At 43.6% G+C, this 15,789-nt stretch overlaps 2 protein-coding genes across 5 annotated transcripts in view; both read left to right on the forward strand.

Annotated features, from left to right (window-relative positions):
- The first annotated feature begins 323 nt into the window (after positions 1 to 323).
- On the forward strand, positions 324 to 11,160 carry GLE1 (GLE1 RNA export mediator). The gene is made up of 16 exons (XM_055720984.1): positions 324 to 478; positions 889 to 1,113; positions 2,139 to 2,264; positions 2,462 to 2,610; positions 2,945 to 3,005; positions 3,284 to 3,538; positions 4,348 to 4,576; positions 5,167 to 5,282; positions 5,467 to 5,536; positions 5,873 to 6,015; positions 6,889 to 7,079; positions 7,553 to 7,682; positions 8,025 to 8,129; positions 9,130 to 9,212; positions 9,381 to 9,444; positions 10,063 to 11,160. Exons 1-16 carry the CDS (start codon positions 383 to 385, stop codon positions 10,129 to 10,131), a joined length of 2,112 nt encoding a protein of 703 aa, XP_055576959.1. The 5' UTR covers positions 324 to 382; the 3' UTR covers positions 10,132 to 11,160.
- A 1,954-nt stretch (positions 11,161 to 13,114) lies between these two features.
- Positions 13,115 to 15,789, forward strand: part of SPTAN1 (spectrin alpha, non-erythrocytic 1) — a 53,472-nt gene continuing 50,797 nt past the window's right edge. For 3 of the 4 annotated variants that reach the window (XM_055720905.1, XM_055720907.1, XM_055720913.1), the window contains exon 1: positions 13,176 to 13,310. The gene's annotated coding sequence lies outside the window, so the exon portion shown is untranslated. Of the gene's footprint in view, positions 13,311 to 15,789 lie in introns of all 4 variants that reach the window. The other variant, XM_055720906.1, reaches the window with a different exon arrangement.

Raw genomic sequence — 15,789 nt, forward strand, 5'->3', positions numbered from 1 at the left:
GCCTGCCGGCCCCCTTGTTCCACGGGTGTTTCCACGTTTTCACAGATTCATTTATCCTGCGTCCCAGGACACAGGCTCCAGTGCAGGCTGGACTCCAGCCCGCCCCCCTTCCCGAAAATATACAAAATAAGGGAAGAGCGGTGAGACTGCCCGTGCTTCGCCGCCCGGCCCGTTTCCCCGCCGCAGCTGCCCGCGAGGCGCCCCTGGCGGAACTCGAACCTTGGCTCCTGGGGGAGGGGCCGCAACCCGCCTGCCCGCCAGGGGGCAGCCGCCGCCCTCATGGCCCGCTGCGCACGGGGCGCGAGGCGGGCCGGCCGTGCCCCGGAAGCGGAAGGGCGGGCTGGGGGTCAGTCCGTTGCCGACCGCGGCGGAGCGGGACGCCATGGAGACGCGGCAGCTCCGCTGGGATACCCTGGTGGCCCTGCGCACCTCTAGTAAGGGCCGGCTGAGCTACCGCCGCTGCTGGCTCCGCGATGAGGTGAGGGCTCGCTGCCGGGGGGCCCCAGGCCCGCGTGTGCTGTGGGCGGTGGGGGAGTCACGGTCCCGGCCCCCCGGGGCTGCCGATGGAGAAGCACCGGCCCCTTGGCGCTTGGGGCCTGAGATACCTGCCCCGGCCCGGTGCTGCCCCTGCCGCCCGCTCCGCCCCCGCGGGCCCCAGCCTGCCGGTCCGGGGGCTGCTGCCGGGGGAGGGCTGGGGCGCGGCACCGCGCTGTTCCTCAGCGGGAGCCCTGAGCGCGGCGTGAAGAGGCCGCAGCGGGAGCGGCTAAACATGGTCCCGAGCCGCGGTGGTAAAGCGCCTGCTGACCTGTGCGAGTGGCTTCAGCGCGGGTGAATGTGCCTTGGGTTCCTCCATACGTCTCGTATTCACAGGAAGCGTTTTCTCTGTAGGATGTCTTGGAAGGGTGCATGTCTCCTCTTGAGCTGTCCCCTTATGCTGGCTGGGTCCTAGACAGAGTGATTAAGCAAACAGCCCAAGAAATCACACCCTCCGAGAGTTCAACGCCAAAAAAATCCACTCCCCTTGCAAACCGGTCGTCTTCTCTGGAGAAGGTCACGTCTGGCAGCTGCCAGGGCTCTCCCCTGCTTTCATCTACAGAGCTCAGTGAAACAAAGGTAGTTCTCTGACCAGAATCTGTATGGGAGCGGATAGAAGAAAAAAATGTACTAACTTGCTACTATAATTATCTGATAAAGGCTGGTTTATGTTCTGTTAATCTGTGGGAAAAAATGTGCTTGGTTTCAACTTTTTGTAGGATAAACAGGTGATTATAAAAATGGCATTAACAAGATTTCCATAGAACAATGTTTCATAGTAGGCCAAAACCAAGCTTCCTTTTTCACCATAACTAAGGAAAATTTAGTTGGAGCTATAGAGTTCTATGGATTAGCAGCATGGGATTCATTCATTTCGAAGCATGAGGTCACAGAGTAGAGTCTGTTGAGTCACCCCCTTGGGTTCTCTGTAGTCTTTGAACAACTTAGGTTACAGCTCTCGTTTACAAGGCAGAAGGGTAGGAAGCTGTGCAAGGAGCGGTTGAGTTGTGGAGGTAATGAAGTTGATGAAGCACCTGAAAAGAAAACAAACGTCTGTTGCTGTGCATTAGATTATGACTTCATCACATAATAGTGATACTGAGCAGCAAGGTCTTGCATCATATTGGCCCCATTTAGACTTAAGATATTTTCCTCACAATACATTTCTTAACTTCTATCAGATCTTGCTTCATTATAACAGAGTCTGAAATGCCTCCTGAAGTACGATTATACTGAGTATAAACCTGTCTTGACTTCTTAATGTTAACATTCTCCAGTGAATGTTAAGAGAATGTGGAGAGTCTGCAGCCTTTCTAGGTAACAGCTTTTGTGAACGTCCTGTAGGCTCTTGGTATCTCTCCTCCCAGTTTTAGTGACTGGGAAAAGTAATTATCTCAACCTCATATATGTGCTGGAGGATATTCAAAATGGTGAGGCTACACTACTGGGGTATGTAACAACTCTAAAAAGTTATGTGTTGCTGGATTCTTTTGTCTGTTTCTCTAGAAATAGTATGCAGTTTAGGAGACTTGATTTACCTGGTTTCCTCTGAGTAGCTGATACTGTACTCAGCCACTGATTTTGCTTATATGCTGACCATGCAGGGGAATGAGGATCGTAGTTTTCTGGAAATGGATCAAGAAGTCTTACAAGCAGTTCTGCCATCTAAAGTTACAGAAGTTGAAGGCTGCATTCGAATGTACGAAGAGATGCACAGGTTGAAAGGAAAGGTAAAAAAAAAACCTCAGGGTGTGTGTGAATCACAGGAGAGCTACATAACTTACTGTTCTACTGCTTCTACCAGAGCACTGTTACATCAGGTTATTGTAAATGCTGGCCTACTTTGGGAAATTATTTTGTATTTTCTTCCGTCCAAATTCTGCTGGTTGCTGCATTATGGTGCGTCTGGCACCTCTGCAATCTGCAGGAAGAGTTAAGGCAACGGCAGGAGCAGCAAGAGCAGATGGTGAGGGCAGTGTATGACCTGGCAAGTGAACAGCTGAAGCGCTTTGATGAACTGAAGGAGCTAAAGCAGCATCAGGAATTCCAAGATTTGCAAGAAGTAATGGAGAAGAGGTGAGATTAGCTCTGGTATCCTTAAAATATTGTAGCATTTAATCAAAAAGTGAGGATTAATTTTTGTGCCTGACAATTCTGTGCTAGTTACTTGTGCTTGAAAATCTCATCTGCTGCTTTTCTTACATTAACTATCCTGTTTTTCTTGCGGTGTAGATCTCCAGCTACTGTTGGGGTTTCAGTTGTTAGAAAAAGGCTATGTTTGTGACAGTTAAAGTTCCTTTAGCTTGGCTCATTTTAAAAGTAACTTGCTGTGTGTTTGTATTTTATCTTGTTCATGTATTTTATCTTGTGTGTGTCTTGAATACAGTTTTTCTGTGTTTGTGTATTGTAGCTCAAAGGAGGCTCAGGGACAGCAAGAGAAGTTGAAGGAAGAACACCGACACAGAGCAAAGGTCTGAGACTTTTAAGAGTTGTCTTTCAACTTCAGTAAAAGACAGTGGGAACTGGAAAGACAATGGATTTATCTGTATTTACATGGTACCCCTAGAGTGAGAGTGTATTGTCTGATGCTGTCTTAGACACCTGCTACATTGTTGTGGGAATGCAGTAAGGGCACACGTGTTGTAGGAGCAGAAAGGACCTGTAAAGCCAGAGTTGTTAGACCAAGAAGGAGATTTAAAGCTGGAGTTATTTAAGTATTCTCTGTCCCTTTTGTCTCTTTTTACCTCAGGTATTAAACCTAAAACTGCGTGAGGCAGAGCAGCAGAGGCAGCGTCAGGAAGAGCTGGAGCGTTTGCGTAAGGAAGAGGGCCAGGAAAGACTGCGTCGCCTTTATTCCATCCAGGAGGAAGTGCTGCAGCTTAACCAGCAGATTGATCCCAATTATAGACACAAAGACTTGCCAAGAATTGATCTTTCTGCATACAGTAATCGTGGCAACCAAATCTGTGGGCTGGTGTCAGGACTCATCCGCACCACAAGCGAGGTAGAGGCTCTAGAGTTGTTCTTAACTTTGGCTGTTGTTCTTTCATAGAGCTTCCTGTATTTGTCTTCAAAGGCAGCTTGTTATGAGGCCATTAAATGAGATGTCACAGAAATGTTTTTAGGTATTTATTCTATAAAGCATCTAATTTAAAAGGAGGATTATTTTCTATGGCACTTTAGTAGCTGTTCTCTTGAGAATGGCTTATAAAAATGCATGAGGATTTCTAGAGGAGAAAGATTCAACATTAAAATCCTGTAAACTCTTGATGCTGTCAGGTTCCTGATCATCATCAGGAGACAACCTGATGACAACCACATCATGTGAGACAACCACATGGGACAACCACAGAAGCAGAGTGGTTCATAAATTGTTAAATACTGAATGCGTTATGATTGTCCTATACTTGTAAGCCTTTTTACAGTATCTAGGTTTCCTTAAAATTTCTTTTTCTCTATATAAAGGTGGGATACAAACCTTGAAAAATAAAACACTATAAGGCTAGTTCTCTGTTCCAGCTTGTCAAGGCTTTGCATTGGGGTTCCCTTACACTTGTTAAAGTGTGTTCTTAAATCTTGTTGTCCAAGATCTTGTGAAATCTAGTCATGGACTACCGTTATTTACTACTGTTCTGACCAATATTACATACAAATAAAGGAGAACAAGGTATTTTCACCATAGAGGATAAAATGTGTAGTTGGTTCCCAGATTGTCTGAAGGTTAATGCTTCAAAAGGCTCCTTGCTCTTGCCATTCGTCTACAAATATGGAACAAAAGATTGATGCTGTACTGCCTCCTCTGTTTCTTGGCAGAGAGGTTTCCCTACTCAAGTGGATGTGGCCAATACTGAACGAGCACTGCAGGAGATGCGAGGGTTGATATCCAGCATGCAGCAGGAAATCGCTGCAGCCGTGGAAGAAAAAAGGAAGAGAGATGAAGAGGAAGAGAGACAAAAGCAGCAGGAGTTACTGAAAAAAGAGCAGATGAAGGCTCAGACTCCTGCCCCTGCACAGCAGTCAGGGGGAAAGAAGCAGAAGGAAGGTTGGTTAGGCTCCCCCTGCCGCTGCCTCCTGGCTGTTTCCCTCCTTACATGCTCTTTCTGCTGTTAAGCTGAATACTTCTTTGGAATCTTATTGTTGTGATGACATACCTGCTCAGAGAATTTACTTTAAGTGCAACTAGGACTGCTGGCAGGAAACTTCAAATTAAACTGATGCAGGGTAAATTTATGACTGTATTAACTGGAGCAAAACCTGCTCTTCCTAGGCAGGACATTACGCCATGTATTTACTGAGTAACATTGTGCCTTCTAGAGAGTGTAGATGGGTCACGCATGGTATGACAAAACATACAAGGATAGAGCACGTAAATGGCTTCCTTCTTGAGAGTAAGTGAAATCCATGTATCCTGCATGTATAAGCTACTATGCTGAAGAAGAAGGACTCCTGTCTAGCTTAAAAACTTGTGGTTCACTTATGAACATATCTTTCTAAACTAAATTCAGGGGAAAAAAGCACTCATGCAGCTCTTCATTCCTTGCAATTGTTTAAAAAAAATGTTTTCTTAAGGTTTTCTAGAGTTTTGGGTCTTTCTTAGTCTTCTGCTATTTTTTTTTCTTTTCCTAATATCAGGACTTCAAGTTAAGGCAGAAGAAAGTACTATGCAGTGGTACCAGCAGCTTCAAGATGCTGCTGAGCAGTGCATTGCTTCTTTCAGTGGACTCAGCAACTGCAAAGACAACAGTGAGGTATAAAAAATGGTTAATACTGCTGAAGAGTGATTATCTTAATTTCTAGGGGAAATAGGACAGCTTTCATTTAGAAAAAGTCAATACTAACAGCAGCCTCTATTAAAAGTCTGCTCACCCAAACTATCATAGTAGTTTACTTGTCTGTAAAGGTTTTTAAATTGTCTGTCTGTTTGTTCTGCAGGTTAAGAAGATAAAAACAGAGTTGCAGAAAGCAGCTACAATCCCTGTGAGCCAGATCTCTAGAATAGCAGGTCAGGAAAATGCCAAGAACCCAACTCAACTGAAATGCCTTTTGCTGTAAAGATTGTAGTAGGACACAACACATACGATGTTTCTGTAATTATCTCTACAGCAGAAAGCTGTTACACATATAGTCCAGTTCTTCGCAGCAGTGTTTGCTTATGTTTTGAAGGTCTGGTGCTTCCCTCAGAGGCATCTTGTTTCATCATGATTAACTCAACATGCAGTTTGAGATGCCTTGCCCTCCAGGACGTAGGTCTAGTTCTTGTGAAGTTGATGTGGTCTGATTAAGACTTGTCTGCTCTTTCCTAATCTTCTGAATCCATACATTCCTTATACGTTTGCAGGCTCTCAGCTGAGGGAGATATTTGACAAGATCAATAACCTGCTCTCTGGAAAGTCTGTTCAGAGTGGAGGGCGAACTGTATCAGTGACTCAGCATCCACAGGGTCTGGATTTTGTTTATTACAAACTTGCGGAGAAATTTGTGGTGAGGAAATTTTCTCATTATTGGGGTGGCAAAGGTAGCTAGTGCTTCAGTAAGTTCTTTTGGACATTTTCCTCTGTCTTCAACTGCTAAGAAGAAAACTACTAGGGGTTTAGCTTGCATATATTAATGTTCACATTGATTAGAGAAAGTGCTTTGTGGATTAAAACAGGCAAAAGAACTTGGTTTCTCGTTTCTCTTCCCCTCCCATTCCCTATTTCCTCTGGGAGGAAGAACTATTTTAAGTTCTAGGCTGGCATGTTACGTATTCTGAACCAGTTAAGTACAGTGTTAGTGGAAAACAGGTTAATAGTCGGTTTATGATCTATCACAAAACTGTATGTATACTCAAAACTTCACATGTTGGCAGAATTGGGGACAAAAAAGAAAGCTGAGGACCAAGAGGCAAACTTCTGTCCCTGTTGTGTAGTTAGCACCTCCCAAGAAATGAAGTGTCATTGTTCAAGTTGCATTTTGAAGTTGGCAATATATTTTCTCTATTCTTTATTTGCTAAATTTGGGATGTTTGAAGCTTTCTTTTGTCCCTGCAGTGATAAATACGTGCAAAAAATAGCCCATGGAGTAAAACTGTGAACTGATTTGTAAACATTTGAAAATGATTGTTTGGAGTGAAAATATCTGTGCATCCTTGCGCTTTGTGCCTGTATTTGCTAACCCCTTCTTTCTGTCCTGAACCAAAATTTATTGTCATCCTCTGTGGGAGCTAGGGACATAAGGCTTTATCAGCTTTTCTGTGGTTAGCTTACATAGCCATAGAAAAATGAGGAACCTTTAGTAGAGGCTAACTACACAAAAAAGAGAATTTTTTTTGTCTGAGAAATGGGGTGGGGGCTGACTTTCTTTTCCCCGCTCCAGAATCAAGGAGAAGAAGAAGTAGCTTCTCACCATGATGCAGCTTTCCCAATTGCTGTGGTGGCTTCAGGAATCTGGGAATTACACCCTCGAGTAGGAGACCTCTTTTTAGCTCATCTGCACAAGAAGTGCCCCTATTCTGTGCCATTTTACCCTGCACTGAAAGAGGGGACTTCCATGGAAGAGTATCAGAGGTAAATGTATTACTGGACTTCTTCAGCATAAACACTGCAAGAGTGAAGACTGTATTCCTTCTCGTGAGTGAATTCCACTTTTCCCCATCTGTGATGACATAGGCACAGTGTTGTGCTGGCATAGCCTCTGGAGATTCATTCACAAGTGCGCAGCTCCCTGACCCTGTTTCCCAGGAGGATGCTGTGTCCTTCAGCTTTGGAAGTGCTCTGTTGCTTCTTCTTCCTTGTCCTTCTCAAAGAACAGTTGATAGCCATAGCTTGATTCGAGTTGAGATACCCAGTACAGAACCTAAATATTCTATGTGATATAAAATAGTGGAACATATGATCCAGAGGGTAATGTTCAGCCTTTATGATAATTCTCGTATAGTTTTGGAGTATCCCTATTCTCAGTACAGTTGACTTTAAGTAAGCTGAGAACTCCAGTGAATGTGTTTTGCTGTACTGATACTGGAATGTCTTCTTATACTTAGAATGCTTGGATATCAAGTTAAGGATTCTAAAGTGGAAGAGCAAGATCATTTTCTGAAACGGATGTCAGGAATGATTCGTCTTTATGCTGCTATCATTCAGCTCCGGTGGCCTTATATAAACAAACAAGGGGTATGCGTGTATGGCATTATATTTAGAAACTTGTTACTATCCCAAGAGTCTATTAAACGTATTTGTAAACTGGAGTTGTAGTTAAAGTGTGCTGAACTTAAACCAGCTCATAATGTATTTGAAGGGAGATGGTTGTAACCATAATCCACAAAGTGATGCACAGTAATTTGTAGTGTAGACCCTTACTTCCTTTTGTCATATTTTCATAATGATCAAGTCTTATGTTAGGCTATTATAAAGTAACTTTATAAAGGAGAAAGTTAAACAGAAGACTGCCTGTTTTGATAATAGCATTTTGCAAGTTATAAAACAAGTGGTGGGTAGCTTTTTGTTGCTTTATAGGCACATCCTCATGGGCTGAACAATGGATGGCGCTGGCTTGCTCAGATGTTGAACATGGAGCCTCTGGCAGATGTGACAGCTACACTTCTTTTTGATTTTCTGGAGGTAAGCAATGTGGAATACTGGTGGTTAAAGGGGTGTAAATTGGTAGCATTTTAATTTCAGAAGGGATTGCTGAGGTGATGTTCATTGTGATTTTAACAGCAGGGTTTTTTAACTTGTCCTTATTCCTTCAGAAAGGAATGTGAGTATTTCCACATTCTTGCAAATACATAGCTTTGGAGCTGAATGATTTAAAACCTGAAGTTTTCATACATGCAACTTCTGTTGTTGTAGTTGGTTTTGTTTAAGGTTCCTGGTATTTTAAAGATAGTCGCATGGTCCTATAAGAATAAGGTCTGCTAAGCACTTGGTATGAGTTTGTGCAATGCAGGGAGGTCCTGTGGCCCTGCCAGCTGAATTAATCCTGAAAAACTGGATAGGTTTTCCAGGCTGAAAAAACCAGGTCCTGATGTTTATTATTAGCATATCCTAAGATACAGGCCTATGCTGAATAAGAGCCAAAGTTAAAGGCTGGAGTCAGGGGAGACAAACACTGTGGAACACAAGCAGCTTCTGTGCTCATCAGGTGCCTTCTAAAGAGCTTCAAAAGCAGCAATGAGAAAGTAAAGTACAAAGTGAAATAACACCATGGGGATTCTGCTAGTAGTGGTGAAGTTTGGGCAACATTCATCCTATAAACTCACTGTATGAGGAAAGCTGATGAATCCACACTGCAGTCATCAAGATGAGGAAATGATCACAATATGTCCCAGCAAATGGTATTAGGGAAGGGTAGTATTTTCGGGGGGGAGACTGGAGTGAGAGGAAGAGTAACGTGACGCTAGTATCAGTGGCCACCTCACAGTCAACAAGAAAAACAGGTCACTGTGGTAGCAGGCATGGTGTTTAGAGGGTTTGCTTGTTTTATTGTAGATGCAGGTATATTACTTTAAATGTGTGGATAAAATATTAAGTGGTTGATGCTGAACGGGTTCACTGAAGTTGTCATGCTAGTCTGAAACGCAATTCTGGAATCTTGTCTTTGTGGATTTCTGTACTGTAGGTGTGTGGCAACGCTCTCATGAAACAGTATCAGGTTCAGTTCTGGAAAATGATGTTGCTTATCAGAGAAGAGTATTGCCCAAGGTATGATATCTGTGGCTAGGAATGTAAAATAATCCTTGTTTTTTACTTCATGTTTGCTCTTAAATAACTCGTCTGTCTTTTCCAATTTCTGCCATTAACCCCCACACCTACTTGTAAATCAAACCCAACTTTCTAAGTAGATTTTGAAACATGCTGTTTTCTCTGCAGAATTGAAGCAATTACGAGCTCTGGACAGATGGGCTCTTTAATGCGTTTCAAGCAATTCTTGGAGGTAAAGCAGTTTGGGGTTTTTCTTCGTTTTCAAGGGTTTGGAGGTTTTTTTCCCTTCATTCAATGTGTGCATCATTTTGATAATGAGGCTGGCGCTGCTTGCAGCATACGTGATAATCCAGACCTGTCACTGTGATGTAACCTGTCTTTTGTAACTTTTCAGTTACTGAATTACTTAATGATAGTTATGATGTCAAATATCTCACTTCTTTCCTACATTTAATTTTTCTTAGTGAAAATACATTTTAATTAGAAATTAAGTTCAGTGAGACTAGTTGCAGTGAGAGGAGATAGAGAGGTTGAGGAGGATTCTGCTGAGTCATTTCTATGAGCTGTTTTTTATTGGTTGTTTGCTTGTTATCTGTTGTCCTGATTAGATAAAAGAGGAAGTAAACACTTTGAACTGCCCTCTAGCATTTTTTTTTAGCATTGTATTTGGCATATTTTTTTAAGAAAGCTTGCAAAACTGTAAAATACTTGATTATTTAAATTGGTTTTTGAATGTTGACTTAGATTATGATATTAAAATATGATAGCTTCGGAGTTTATACTCTTAAATTCCTGAGACAAGATGGCAAATTAAGATACACATTGTACTTTGTCTTTCTCTCTCCACTAGGAATGTCTACAGAAGAAGGAAATTCCATTACCAAAAGGCGCTCTACAGCCTTCCTTTTGGAGAGCATAAATCAGTTTATATTTCCTTCCTCCTGGATGTCGGTGCTTTGTGACCTGGCTCCCTGTTTACATTTAAAGGAAGATGTTTTCTGGAGTCTAATGTTTAATTTGTCAAGATTTACATGGGTCAGAACAAACTCATGTTTTAATTTGTTGCAAGTAAAGGAAAATTATTCTTCGCTTTGGATTTTTGTAAATTTTTTAGGTATAGTAAACTATGGAAAATCAAGGAAGTTTCCTTGATATGTTTAAACATGTGGAAGATGTTTTAAGCATAGTATCCATATGACCTCTGGGCTTCAGAGATTAAAGACCCCTGGACTGAAAATTTGCACATCACGTTCTGTTCATAGAGGGGGGCATACAGCTTTATGAAGTCTTAACAGAGTAATCAATCTCAAAAACTTACTGCTAGAACTTTATTTTTGTATTTATTACATCTGTCTTTTATAACGCAGTTTTAATTATGCTGATATACTTGCATCCTGTTTGTCTCAACAACATTGTAAAACTACAGTGAGACGGGTAAAAGGCATTTTGCCTGGCAAGTATTGACACCACTGTTGAATGTAGCTTGGCTCCAAGAGGCAGAGCTCTTGATGTGAGAGGTAGACTCACTGTTTTAAAAGGTTTTCATGGATAATAGTAACTTCAAGGGGGAAAGAGCAGAGTTCCTGGAACAACAGAAATTCTGTGTCCGTAATCCATCAGATGGATGGAAGCTAATAATCCATTTTCTTATTACAAAAAAAAAAAAAAAAAAAGTGGCAAAATGGTGCGTTCATTCTAGCACTTTTGCTGGTGTTCTGCCATCATTTGAGGGGGATGAGGGGGAAACGGTATGCTTGGATTACCTAAGGTGCATTTTATAAGGGCTCCTTTTATGTTAATGGATTTCTTTCTTATTATGTTATGGTATTTTAAGTATCAAGTACTGTAATATTTGTACTAAGGGTGAATTATTCTGAGAACAGTTCATTCTAGAAATATGTTTAAGTTAATATTAAAGTTTGATTATTTCTTTCTTACTAATCTGAAACTGATGCAGTTGCGCCTTTTTCTATAGAAGGATGGTTAAGAAAATGTACAGTTCCTTTGTGAATACAGGAGGCAGATAGTATGGGAGATGGGAGTGATGGGGGATGTGTCTGATTTATGGTGTGCTGTCCTTGAACTATTTTAGTGGCCTCTTAAGATGAGAAAATTTTCTTCTGAGTTCTAGAAAGTAGTGTGTTATTTTTGCAATATACTGTTGCAAATTAAAATTATTATTATTACCAGATTAGTTTTTGTTATTCCTAGAGGCTGCAATTTGAAGCTGTAGAAAGTGGAGCTGAGGTCATATGAGAATCTGAATTTTATTTTTATATAGGTCTTGAGATTTCTGAGAAAAGGTTGTAACATATACTTTGGAATTCAGGCCTCTACAACCTTTAACCTTGCTTTAAAGTTGACTGGTAATAAGTTAAATTTGTGTTTGGTTTATATTTTTGTAAACCGACTCTGGAATTCTTTAGATTAGTGTTACCTGTGATTGTTCTGTGGAAATCTTCTGCTAGTATCCTTTTACCAGGTAACACTGAAGTAATGCCACTTTCATTAGTATCCTAGAAAATGTTTGGATTTTTTAAACTGAGTGAAGATGTTGTAATTACATGTCTACAATGATGTTGGAGACTCACTTTGCCAAGATAGTAATTGGTACTGTCTGTTCTAAACAATTGTCTGCCTGTGCCAAAACACAAGCAGTGGTTTGATGATGTATATATAAGATAGAATAGCTTGCTGCTTTTTTGCTGACAGGTACTAGGATCTTCTAACATTTGGTGGGGGAATATAAGTATATAGTTTTGTAACTAACAGACATGGTATCCTTTTCTGCCTTGGTAAAGGGCATCCAGATACACACTGTTTCAAAAACACTAATAAGAATTTCTAACCAGCGCACTTCAAAAGAAACATAATAAATCAATATTTATTTTTAGGTGTAGTTTAAGGTTGCATCTACTGCTTGAACTGATGGTTGACTTGTATTATGGTATTCTGTTTTTTGTCATTTTAGCAGTTTTGAATGTTGCCTATTTGGTGTGATGATGCAGTGCAAGTAAGGTCTTATACATGATTTGTGGTATTTTCGTATGCATATTCATATCAAATATGACAAAGGAGAGCATCTTGGATGTGAAAATACTGTGCGTTCGGGACAAGATGCATGAAAACTGCTGTGAGTCATACTCTTCCTTGGAGACAACAGTTCCAGGCAGTCCCATGGGCTGCGATGCAATGTCACTGCGAGTGTGCTTTTTCCATTTAAGTACTTTAATGAAGGAAAGTGTTATTAGCTCAAAAATCACTAAAACCCGCTCACCACTTTGGACCCCTCAAGTTCTTGCTACCTTACCAGATCTCATTATAAAAAAAGAAAAACAACCTACTTTGCTATGTCTATTTTAAACATCTAGTTTTTACTAAAGGCCCATTTTCCTTTGAATTTATGCATTACCTTTTCAAAAATAGATTTCTCTTGACAAGTGTTAGCAGTCTTTTGATGTGAAGCCCTTGCCTGGCAGCTTTGTGATCGTGACACTGCGTGCTGCTTCAAAAGGATAGCCTTACCCATAATTATTTTTAATGATGTAAAGCTAATGAGGCTGCGGCTTTGAGTCTGGCTTACTGATGTGAACGGTAGAACCTGTCACCTCTATCCTCTGCTCTCCTCTCAGCCCGGCTGAGAAGGGGGCGGAAAACCCAGCTACCGCCATGCCGCACGACCACTCTCACCGATTCCCGGTGTCACCGTGTACCTTCGTGCCCGAGGCCGGTCGCCGAGGGGCGCTGAGGCACCAGCCTGAGCCCCGCCGCTGCTGAGGGGCACCGACGGCCCGCCGCCGCCCAGCCCCGCCTCTCGGCTCTTTCCGGCATCGCTCGGCACTTTCCGGAACCCCTCGGCTTGCTCCGGCTCTCCTCGCATGCGCCGCTGCCGCGGTTCGCCCGCTGAGCTCGGTGGGTGGGGCCCCGCCCGCCCCATCGTCCCGATTCTTTCCGAAGCACTTCGGTCTCCGACGGCTGGTAGCCCGTTCTGCGGCGCTGACGTCACCTCCGGCTGCCTTATAAAAAGGCGGGCGCAGGCAGCGCACAGCGCTTGTGGCGGAGGGTGCGGAGCCGGCGGCGGATCTGCGCACCGAGCCGGTGAGGCGGCGGGCGGGGGGGGGGCGCAGCGCTCGCCTTCGCCTTCATCCGACCCCACCCGGGTAGATCTGGCTCCCGCGCCCGCTCCGCCGGCCGCGCTGCGGAGGCAGGTGTGCGGGAGCGCGCTTCCCTCAGCCGCGGCGGAGGCGAGGCGCGGCCCGGCCCTGCTTGCGGGGCTCCCTGCGGCTGCCGCTCCCCCTCCTCGGCGGCCGCGGCTGCTGCCGGGGGGTTGTTTATTTTTTTATCGCGGGCAGCCGCGGCGGCAGTCGCGGTCTGTCCGCGGCTCGCCGGGGCGCAGAGGGGAGGAAAGGGCGGGGGAGCGGCCCCGGGCGCGGCGCGGATAAAGGGCAGGCGGGCGGGGAGCGGCGGGATCCGCCCTGGGCAGCCTTGACCCGCGGCAGGAATTTCATTCAGCGCCCTGGGAGGGGGTGAGCGGGCGGGTGAACAACAGTGACAGCGGATCCCCGTCCCCGCGGGGAGCGGGGGGGCCCTGCCTTGCCCGCCCTTCCCTTCGCCCCTGTCCGGTTTGCGGCAGAGCCCTCCCTGAGGAGAAATGCCGGGGGGCAGGCGGAGAGGCTGGCGCTCTGCGGTAGCCCGGCGGAGGGGGTTCGCTGCACAGCAATGGCTTCCCTCCGCTCTGGGCAGCACAGCCCTGGCCAAGGTCGGGAGATGTGGCGAGGAGCGGGTGTGAGAGGAGGGAAGAGCGGCGCGGCCGAGGGCCGGTGGCCGGAGAGCCCCTTCCTCAGGGCGCCGAGCCCGCCGAATGGCGAGCACAGCGGAGGTGCCCGGCGGAGCAGGAAGACATTTAAAAGAAATCCTCCCGACCTGTGTGCCTTCCGCGTCTGTGTGGGCTTGGTACGCAGGGCAGGCTGCGGTTTCCTTCATGAAAGAATCAGGGTTTGTTCCTCCCCTGATTAACTTTTTTTTTTTTTTAATTTAACATAAATCAACGTAACGGTAGTCAATTATTTCTCAGTTCGTTGCCACATACACTTTACCAGGTTACAGTGATGCACATCTACATTGCTTGGTCATAAATATGTACCAGTAGAGTAATCATTTGCCCTGATATTAAGGTAGCCAATTGCCCGGATAAGCAGTTGTCACTGTACGTTTTTTCAGCAGGTCCGTGTTGACGGTTTAGGATTTTTAGTAGCTGTTCTATGATAAAACAGCTACGTGTGCCAGGCAGGCTAAAATGTACGTGACTGTTGAGCAACCTTTCATACATATTTAAATAGGTTCTGAAGAGCGGTCATCTGGAGATGGCGAATGAACACATTAGGGGGAAAAAAACCCCACAATCCCAAAAAAACAGCTCAGCCTGAAATGGTTCTATATCTTTCTGGAAAACAAATAATCCATTTTCTTTTGGCATTTTGTTTTCAGCAAAGTGCCAGAAGATTCCGATGACTGTATTCACAGAAAGGCCTTGGTCAGGGATTCAGATTTGTTCAAAACAAATATTAAATCCCACTGTGTGATTTTTGTATTTAAATGCAACTAGCAATGAGTTCTTCCATGAAATATCATTTATCATTACTTATAAATTGTGCAGAGAAAATAATGAACAAAAGACTGAAAATGGGATGCTTTCTGCAGCTTTGTGTGCAGGATCTGTTACTGTAGTAATGGAATTGTTGAGCTGGGAAAATCCTTGAACCAAGATAGCAGTCTGTATTATTCACAAGAAGTAAATTATTTCCATTACTATTGAAAAAACCAACAAAACATCCATACTAGTTGGATTGAATTAGAAATTCTATTTTAAAATCAAATGTAGATGTAACACTTCCTTGAGATCCACAGTTGATGAAATTAGCAATCATTTGTGGTTGCTTGCTTTTTTTTTTTAATAACAAAAGGTAGCAGCAATTAAAAAAATTTTGAATGTCAGAGACTGTTTTTTAAGCTTTTTTTTACACATTTTTCTCCTGCATGGTAGAAAGGCAGGAGAAGCCTTAAATCTCTTGAGACAGGGTGGTACCTCTTGGTGTGAAATTCCTATTTCTCAACTATTACATTTATAACTAACCTTAGTAATTTAATGCAAATAACTTACATCTTTGCTGCCTTATTTTTGTCTATTCAATGTATTTATGAGGTTGTAATTGTTTTATTCATAAATACATTGCTTTTGGGGGGCGACATATTGCTTCCCCTGTATTGGAGGAAATAATACAAATTTCTCCCTTTTCTCTGTTGCATGTTAGTGTAGTGTGGGAGTCTGTTTTTTCCATTTGTCCCTGGAGTGTAGGCAGCAGAAAAATGGGGTGGAGCAGACTGCAGATGCCGTTGGTGGAGATTGCCAAGCGTCATCCGGCATTGTGCTCCCATAGCTGACCATGGATCAAATGGAGTGGCAAGCTGCCTTCTCACTGCTGCAGCTGATACATTATAAGCTATGCAGATGCTACGAGAGATATGCACTAGCTTCAGCAGGCACAAAGGCACGTAACTGCAGTTGTCCATGAACTGC

The sequence above is a fragment of the Falco cherrug genome, chromosome 9 (genome assembly GCF_023634085.1).
Source record: "Falco cherrug isolate bFalChe1 chromosome 9, bFalChe1.pri, whole genome shotgun sequence".
In the NCBI taxonomy this organism is placed as follows: Eukaryota; Metazoa; Chordata; class Aves; order Falconiformes; family Falconidae; genus Falco; species Falco cherrug.